The sequence below is a fragment of the Octodon degus genome, unplaced genomic scaffold (assembly GCF_000260255.1).
Source record: "Octodon degus isolate 3935 unplaced genomic scaffold, OctDeg1.0 scaffold00216, whole genome shotgun sequence".
NCBI lineage: Eukaryota > Metazoa > Chordata > Mammalia > Rodentia > Octodontidae > Octodon > Octodon degus.
Window position 1 is genome coordinate 719,653 of NW_004524792.1, and position 9,615 is coordinate 729,267.

At 48.9% G+C, this 9,615-nt stretch overlaps 1 protein-coding gene across 1 annotated transcript; it reads right to left on the minus strand.

The window, feature by feature from the left end:
* Positions 1–7,011: 7,011 nt before the first annotated feature.
* On the minus strand, positions 7,012–8,861 carry Txndc2 (thioredoxin domain containing 2). The gene is made up of 2 exons (XM_012517811.2): positions 8,480–8,861; positions 7,012–8,240 (listed from the first exon to the last, which is right to left on the minus strand). Exons 1-2 carry the CDS (start codon positions 8,562–8,564, stop codon positions 7,012–7,014), a joined length of 1,314 nt encoding a protein of 437 aa, XP_012373265.1. The 5' UTR covers positions 8,565–8,861.
* Positions 8,862–9,615: the final 754 nt, after the last annotated feature.

Consider the following 9,615-nt stretch of genomic DNA (forward strand, 5'->3'; position numbering starts at 1 on the left):
GTCCGCTTCACAGATCTGTGCTGGGAAAGCCAAAGGTCAGTGGTGAAAGCTAGAACGTCTATGCCTAGGGGATGATGGGTCTGCGCCAGCAGGCTGAGGGGTCTGAACTGGAGCCAGGAAGCAATGCTCAAGGTAAGCACCCGAGCTCCTCTGAGAAGTACCACAGCCATCCTCAGCAGCAGTGAGGTCCTCCGCTCTTCCAGCGATGAGGAAAGCTGGGTTCTCATCAGGAAAGTCAAAGTGACAAACTTCTCCAGGAGACTGAGCTGTGCACCCTCTTCCCTTCCAGAGCCAGGAAACAATGCTCAAGATGAGGATCAGAGCAACAACAAAGTAAACCATAGCCATTCTCAGAGATAGCAAGGTCCCGAGCTTGTCCTCTGATGGACAATCAAGTTCACCAGGAAAACCAGCATGAAAAAGTCTCCCAGCAGAACAGCCCAAGAGAACCAGCAGCTTCCAACAGCTCCCCAACAGCTTCTACAGTTTCCCTAACACCCTCGCCAAGCTCCCAACAGCCTTGACCTCTTATTCTGCTAGCAACAACCCCCAGGTAGGCCTCCTATACCCAGCACCACACTACTTCAGTTTAGCTGGATGTAGCAAGTTGACCACCAGCTGGCAACTCACTAGAGGCAATATTAACCTGTTAGGACACCAAGATCTCGCTCACTACCGATAACAATGTGAAACCCTAATACGCCAGGGAAAGGAGTGATCTTGCAGATTCTTGGGTCAGTTGCAAAGATGTTGCTCTGGGAGGGAGCCACATGGAAACAGAGAAGCCTATGCTGTGAGTTACAGAAACATACTGGGGCACATCTGCAATTCACACTCATGGAGAGATCCCCAAGGAGACTGGCCCAGCCAAGCCCCAGCCTCTAGTGTGAGCTCCCCTAGGCTGGCTAACATCCCTACCTGCCCACGGTGTTCCAAACTCAGTAACTGAGACTAAAGCAAATAGCACTGAGGCGACTGATGCTAGGCGTGCCAGTCAGCTCCCCCTCACTTGACAAATTGTCTTAGATAATAAGAAAGGGGCCTTCTGCCTATGATATCAGAGGCTTGGGCTCCTGGGCTTCTGGCCCATTGCTCTGGGCCTGTGGTGGAACCTTTAATCATGGTGGAGCCATGGCAGAGAGACCTGCTCACCTTACGGCGGCCGGGAAGTGAAGTCAGCCTCAATACCCATTCAGTGGCTAAACTTCCTTCTGCTAGGTTATGACAGCCCTTGTGGGTTAGAGCTATGTGCTCCGGAGACCTGAGGGAGGCACAGAAGGAGCATCAGGGTGCCCAGAGGAGAGAGGCCTTGGGAAGGCTCACTGGTGCCCTGATTTCCCCCGAACCACGAGAAGACTCCTTGGGCTCTGCCCACAGCCTCTGAGCCAGATTTTCTGGTCCAGAGGCCTAAGACCTGAGGGTTGAACAAGCACTTGTGATTTATACGTTCATGGATTTGAAGACCCTGATTTATATAATCCTGGGCCACACAGTGTACCCACCCTCTCCTGAGTGGAGAAGTAAAGTCAGCAGACCCTCATTCTCATCCAGCAGAGGAGCGGGAAACCCACGTCATGCCGTGCACTCGGGGCAGCAGAGCTTGTGAGCGCCCTGTGAGCACCACCCTCCCTCCAGGTCAGATGGTCCACATGGTGAGACATCCTGGGTTCTTGCTGCCCCTGGACACCGCAGGACCCGCATGTCAGGGGCTATGCTGAGGGACACGCCAGACTAGAGCCCTGGCGCCTTCTGTTCCCGGCCTTTGGAGGCGCCTCGTTCTCATCTGTGAGGCTGAACCCACAGAGAAGAAAAGCAGCTTTCTAGTATCCCCCATCTACTCTGAAATGCAGCATCAGGGCTGAGGAGATAGCTCAGTGGAGTAAGTGCTTGCTTGACAAGTGCAAGGTCCTGTGTTCAAACCCCGGTACTGCCAAAAAATAAAAAATAAAATAAAGAAGAAAGAAATGCAGCATCAGCATAGGCAACTGGGACTCCTGCGCACTATTTAGGGGTGGCTTTCTAGGTCACGCACCCCCAAAGGACTCTCCTTCTCTGGCCTCTGAGCCTAGTCGTAAGCAGATGTGAGCTGAATTGCGCCTTCCCAAATCCTGATCCCCAGAGCCTAAGATTTGCTTTGAGCAGGGCCTTTAAAAAGGTGATAAAGCTGAAGGAGGCCCTTAGGATTGGTCTACTGTAGCTGACCAGTGTCCTTGTAAGAGGAAGAAGTCTGGGCACACGGACACGAGGGATGAACGGGCACAAGGTGACCAGGCAGGGACAGTGCTGCAGAAAGGCAGCCACCTGCCAGCTGGGGAGTGAAGCCCTGGCCAGAAATCAACCCCACAGCCCCCTTGCTGTGGACTCGCAGGCTGTGGAGCAGCAAGGCATAAATGTCCACGCTGTGGCATTTGTCGTGCAGCAGAGCAGACAGACGCACGCTGCAATGCGCTGGGCCGTGTGCGCCCGGCGTGCGGCCGCCTCCCAGGGGGCTGTGGCAGTCTGAGCTCTCATCAGCCACGCAGGGACCAGTGCTTCTCCGCCCACTCCTGAGCCCTACTATGGAACATGGAACTCTTGCTGGCTTTTGTCTATATTTACCTGTTTATTCCAAAGCCATTAATGAAAATTTTCATGTTTATTACAATTTGCCCTTTAATAGGAACTGAATGTATCTTTTGCCTATTTTCCTAGGGGAATACTACATTTTTCTTACTATTCTATAAAAGGATGGTTCTTGTTTTATGTTTTTTCTTGTGTGTGGGACTGGGGATTGAACCCCAAGGCCTTCACACTGAACCGCAATGCCACTCCTCTTCGAAGTTTTTGAGACAGGGTCTCTCCAAGTTGCCCAGCTGGGGCTTAAACTTGCCCTCCTGCTTCAGCCTTACAAAGTGCTGGGGTTACAGGCACATGCCACTATGCCTCATTTGTAAGAATATTTTAAATTTTATTTTATATTGTCTACTTGGCACAGGGTCTCACGACACAGCTCAGACTTGTAGTGGTCCTCCTGTTTCCGCCTCCGCAGTGCTGGGATTATAGGCATGTGCCATTGTAAGAATATTTTATGGTAAATCTACTAAATCCTGTTGTTCATTTGATAAATATTATTCCATCTTTTGTGTCCTGTTAATTTTATTTATATGTTTTCATGGAAAAGTTTATGTTCAAATTTATTTAATTACATTTGTGTTTAGACAATTCTTTTTCCACCCTAGAATCAAATAAATGTTTAGCTATTTTTTTGTTTGTTTTTTTGATGATTGCATATTCTTTAATCCAACTTATATTTATTTTGGTTCTGGCATGGGAATGGAAGTTTTCTTTCCCCTCAAATATCAAAATTTCACTGTATAATTTTTTGGGGGAAAAAACCACTCATCTTCCTTCAAGTTGAAATGTTCCCTTTTGTCACATCTTATTACTCAGGTGCCAGGGTCCGAGGCTGAGATAGTGTTAGGTCTCCTCGCTCTTTTCTCCATTACCAATGCCGCTGTCTCGCCATCGCTGCACCAGTTACGCACTGAAGTAGCAGCCAGAGGAGTCGTCTCCCCTCCTTCTCCTTTTCCTACACATTCCACTCTGTTCTGCTCAATTAACTTTGAAGTGTCTTGACAGGTTCTCCCACAGTCCTTGGTGACACTGTTGGAATTCTGCCGCGCAGGAAGGAGAAGGTCGACTTCCTTTAGTCTTCTTCTCCGCCACGAACATGGCCTGACTCTCAGGATTCAAGCCTACTTTGTGCTTCACTTCTCGAAGGACTATTGTTGGACATTTTATTTTATCACCATTGTGACTGACACTGTTTCCATATTGATCCCAGATAGTCACCGCTGAATCACAGGGGCGCTATTGGTTGAGGACATTCGCCTATGACTGCCACTTCATTTTCTTGTTCAACCTAACGGGATTTTCCGGCAACTCGGGTCTGGTTAGGTCTTCGCCACTCACAGTCCACAGGATCATCTGGAATCCTCCTTCTCTGTAGAGATCCTTATTTCTCCTTCATGTTATATACACGAGGTAAAAACAATGGCCTGGTTGGTTCCTTGTAAATTTATGTTCCTTTCTCACACTGTAAAATAAAATGCACTCAGCATCTCCACAGTCAGTATCTCTATCAGAGGACACCTCTGCCCAGGCCGCTGCCTGGCTGTGGCCACAAGCAATGACACTCACAGCACAAGTCCTCAGGGTACACATTGCCACACTGCTTTCATCCTGGACCACTGGACTGGATCAGAGTGGCACCTGCTTGTGTCCTCTTGGCCTTAATTGCCTCAATACAGTTTTACTTTGTGTACCTCCCTTGACTTATATCAAGAATACTCTTGAATAACCTTAAAAATCTATGGTCACTGTCATTGTTCAAGAGTTTTTAAGACCACTGTCCCCAACATCACTTAGTAACTTAAATACTGTGAAGAGTATTGTTACAAATGTCTTTGGTACTATAGTCCCAGAAAACAACTTCTAGGTCACTAATGTTGGATTTCAGAGTCACTGGTCCTTTGAACCATACAGCCTGAAGCATGGTGGGGCCTGCTCAGTTGTCTAGACAGGGGCAGCTTGGTTCATGAAGGTCTGGGTATGTGTGTGTGCTAAGCTGATACAGTCAGGATAAAGCCAGTCCTTTTCAAGGGCAAACAGGAATGAAAGAGCCAGAGGAAGGTCCCTCCACCAGAGAAGAACAGAAAGGACATAGCCACCATCAAAAAAGCCCTTTAATATACAAATGCAAAAGGCACATACTTGAATCTGGAATCTTTTCACTGAAAAAAATGCTTTGGCATTATAGGTTTGGTTTTATTAAAGATTATTACCAGGAGTAGCCATCTAAAACTGTTGTGAATTTATTACTTTTGAAATCTCACTAAAGGCCAGGCATGATGGTAACCACCTATGATCCCAGAACTCTGGGAAGCTGAGGCAGGAAGATTACAAGACCAATTTGGGCAATTTAGTGGCTTAGTGAAACCCTATCTTACAAGGAGGAGGAGGAGGAGGAGGAGGAGGAGGATGAGGAGGACGAGGATGAGGACGACGAGGAGGAGGAGGAGGACGACTGGGGATGTAGCTCAGTGTGAAGGCTCTTGGTTCAATCCCTACTACTGCAGAAGGTGGGGGGGGGGAGAAAAGAGAAAAAAGAAGAAGGAAAGAAGAAAGGGAGGGAAGGAAGAAGGAGAGGACAAAGAAAGAAAGGAAGAAAGAAAAGACATACAGAAAGAGAAAGAAAGAAAAGAAAAGAGGAAAGAAACCCTCATCTGGAACGTAACTAATGTTCGGTGTCTTACGGTTAGGGTCTGGGATGAGAACTGCATTCAGGACCAAGTGAAGGGACAGCTCTGGCTCCCTTTTCACATTGTGAACTTGCTCATTTTGGTCAAGGACATCTGGGTGTCAGTGAGGTCCCCTTTCCTCTCCTGACCATCAAGAAGCTCAAAATAAAAGTCCAGCAGTCGCTGAAAGCAATTCCGCAGGCCCGCAGAGCCCACAGGTTACCCACTGTGGTTCCGATTTCCTCTGCTTGAGCAGCCTCATCACTAATGCATCCCGAGGTCGCTCCAAAGCAGCTTCGGACAAGGCCAAGCGGGCGCATCATGGCTCTGTCTGTTGTGAGGCAGCCGCTGATAATGGGGCCTGTGCCTGAGGTTCTCACCAAGCGCAGCCCAGGGACAGGACGCAGGGTGACAGCAGCCCCACTCTCACACTTGCCCTAGGGATTGCTTTATGGCCTATGATGAGGGCCGAACAAAGCTGCGGGCTGTGTGGCAGACCGGAGGGCGCGGCCCCATGCAGAGGGAAAGCTGCCACTCAGCTCCCAGGAGAAGATTGTCTCTCACAGTAATGTGAGCCCTAGCTTGCCAGAGCTCAGCATTTTTCAGGAAAAGCTGGAAATCTAGACTTTAAAGGGAATCACAGTTCTTAAAATATTTGCAACAAATCCATATTTAAAAAAAAAAATCATTCTGAGCCAGTGGTAGTGTGATGAGCACCCAGTGGGGCAAGGACTAGTTGGAATAGTCCTCCGGCAGGTGCAAGAGTTCAGCCCTGCAGTGAATGGATCCTAGAGACCTGCCGTGCTGCGTGGTGCCCGGGGCTAGCAAGCTGGCACCGGCCACTTAAAATGCATTGCTAGGCAGAGCTCATCAACAAGAACAGTGTCCTGCAAATTATAAGAAAAGCAGGAGGATGCCAGCAACTCAGAGGCCTTGGGGTCACCAGGGTGTGCCTTTAGCCAAGCTCACCCAGTTGCCCACAGCCAGTGCATGAGGTTCTTAGGATACAGACCTCAGCCATGTGTTGAGCAAGTAACAACCCTGTGGAACAGACCACCCCGTGGCCGCACCTGGCCTCTGGGCTCAGCGAGACCAGGGAATGGAACTAGGAACCCTGTTGCCAGGCCAACAAAGCAGGGGCTTTGCCAGCATGGACCTGATGTCACAAGGCGGCAAGGAGCCCAAGGGCTGAGGCCCCGAGAACCCTGAAATGCTGAGCATCACCTCAGTCTGTGGGTGCTCCTCGCCCGGCTCGGAGGCTGGAACAGAGCTTGGCCCGCGGGCTCCACAGCACTCCCATGTGAGGAGGAGGAGGTGAGCTAGTGTGACGCTGCCAGCTGATGTCCAAGAGAATTGCTCAGAGCCCCCACAAATCTGCATGCATGGCAGAGAACTTGTCACGTATCTGTAGCCACATACACTATGGAAGAATTCTCTGAAATTTAATGTGGCTGCAAACATTTAGTGAGCAGAACTTTCAAAGTCGATTGGAAAAACAATGGAGAAGAGGGCTTCTGATCTCCGCCCAGAGACTTTCTGACCTCTCTTCTGTCGTCAGAGCCCTGGTCACAACATGCTGTGCTGCCCTGTGCCCTGAAAGGCCAGTCTTTACACTCACAACTTAAAAAGCTGTGTCATTTAGACATAATCTGTTATAGTTGTTCTATTTTGCAAATTAAGAATAAAAACATAAGCTATAACCTGAAGTTCACAATGCTTTTAGAATATATGGTTACTTTAATTCTGTAATAATTGCTTCGAGTTTTTCATTATGGGCGCCACAAAGCTCACCCACCTTTTCCTCATTTTGATAAAAGTGAAAGGTTGGGAGACAAATGACCTCACACTCTTTCACCAGCTCCTCACAGTCATCGACATCCACTTCCAGGAACACAACATCGTTGTGCTTCAGAGAGAGCAAATGGAAAAGTGGCCGGATAGTCCTGCAGGGCCCGCACCATGTGGCTGAGAAGTCCACGGCCACCAGCTTCTCCCCAGCCTCCTTGAGTGCCTCCTTGAAGTCGTCCTTGCCCATGATCACCTTCACCATGTCCTCCTCAGGGAGCTCCACTGATTCTTCTTTGGCGTCTTCCTTGGGCTCTGGGGTTTCCTCTGACGGCTTGGGGATGTCACCCTCCTTGGGCTCCTTGGTTTCCTCTGAAGACTTAGGGATTTTGTCCTCCCTGGGCTGAGCGGTTTCTTCTGAGGGCTTGGGGATGTCACCTTCTCTAGATTGGATTTTACTTTCTAAAGATTTGGGAATACTCTCTTGTTTAGGCTGGGTATTTCTTGTTAAGGACTTGGGGATGTTACTGTGTTTGGACTGGATAGTGTTTGCTGAGGCCTTGAGGGTGTGCCCCGGGTTGAACTCATTGGTTTTCTCGGAGGCCCTGAGGATTCTCCCTGGGTTGAACTGATTGGTTTTCTCTGAGGCCTTGGGGATGTTCCCTGGGTTGAACTCATTGGTTTTCTCGGAAGCCTTGAGGATTTTTCCCGGGTTGAACTGGCTGATTTTCTCTGAGGTCTTGAGGATGTTCCCTGGGTTGAACTGGTTGGTCGTCTTTGAGAACTTGGCAGTGTTACCCTCTTTGGCCTGAGTTGTTTCCTCTGAGGATGTGGGGGTATTATACTCTTTGGATTGGATGGTTTCCTCTGAGGACTTGGGGGTGTTCCCCTGTTTGGGGTGGGTGGTTTTCACCAAGGAATTGGGGGTGTTGCTATGCTTGGGCTGTGTGGTTTTAGCTGAAGATCCAGAGATCTTGCCTTTCTTGTGATGCGTGATGTTTTCTGGGAACTTGGGGACATCACTGTCCTTCTGTGGGAACTCAGACTCCTCTATGGACAAGTGGAGTGTGTTGCTAGCCACAGGGAGAAAGCCCTTCTTCCCCTTGGCTTGTGCTGTGTTCAAGACCTCTGGGACCCGAAGAGCCACATTGCTGGATGGAACCTGTAGTGGGCTTTCTGTACAAAAAAGTAAATAGATAAAATAAAAATGCAAAAGAAACAAAAAACGTTTGATGATCTACTTCAAGAAAGCGTGATGTCATTCTTATAGACCACGAATGCAGTCTGAGGAACAGTGTGTAAAGTAGTTTCACCCGCAGAAGGCTCAGCGGGGTGTGATCCCAATGCATCATTCATTCATCAGCATGGCGCTGCCCCACTTCCCAAGAGCACACCCCGTACCCCAGCCCACTTACCATTGGTGTCACCTTCGTGTGCTTCTTCTTGGGTGTCAGGTCTTATTTCTGGCTTTTCTGGGGCTCCAGCTTGAGCATTTTCCATCTCCAGCTCCTTTTCTATACCCACTCCTGCTCCTTCATAGATGCCTCTGGGTGGAGAATGTACCTTCCAATGTTTTCCAACCTATGCAAGCTAACATCAAAATTATATTCAGGTAGCACTTTACAGTTGATTTCCTGTATCAGTACTACCACCAGCAATATCAGAGAACTTCATGGTGGCCTCATGCTGCTGGCCACACTGCCTGGGTCCGCAGATACACAATCCTCGGCATTATTTCCTGAAGCACTTCAAACCACTGAGGTAAATACCATTATGATCAGCACCTTACAAATTACGTAGCTCACTCCAAGTCACAAACCCAGGGTGGGGGCTGTCCCAAGGCCCACTCTGTCCTGCTGCCCTGAGCTGTACTCTGCTGAAAGGCCTGTCCAGGGTGGGTAACATAACTCTACTCTTCTAGAATTTCCATGCAGGATTCTTCAGCCCCTGCTTTCTCTTTATGACTCACTCATTGTTTCTGTCTATGTTCTGTTACGATAGCAAAATATCTGAGGCTGAGTGCTTTATAAAGAGATTTCTTTAGCTCACATCTCTGAGCAAGGGTGTGACAACAGCCTCCATTCAGCTCTGGCAAATGGCTCATGGTGGATGGAGACATCAAGAAGGAGAGCTCATGTGGGGACATGAAAACCCAGAACAAGTGGAAGCGCTAAACTTCTTCTCTTTTAAAACCCTCTCAAGCCAAGTATGGTGGTGCATACCTATACTCATAGCACTCAAGAGGCTAACCAGGATTGTTGTGAGTTCAAGACCAGCCTGGGCTACAAAGTGAGCTCAAGTCCAGCCTCAACTACATACAAAGACCCTGTCTTACAAGGACGGGGGTGGGGGGACAACAATGCTCTCAAGAGAACCAGTTTAAGGTCTTTTGAGAACTACCTTCATCTCCTCCAAATGCAACTTCTCAATACCCTAACCAAGATCCACTAGGCCCCGCCTCTTGAGGCCCAGCACCTCTCAGCACCACCACTCTGGAGCCCAGGTGCCAACATGTGAACCTTTGAGGAACAAATCATCCAAACCTTAGTGC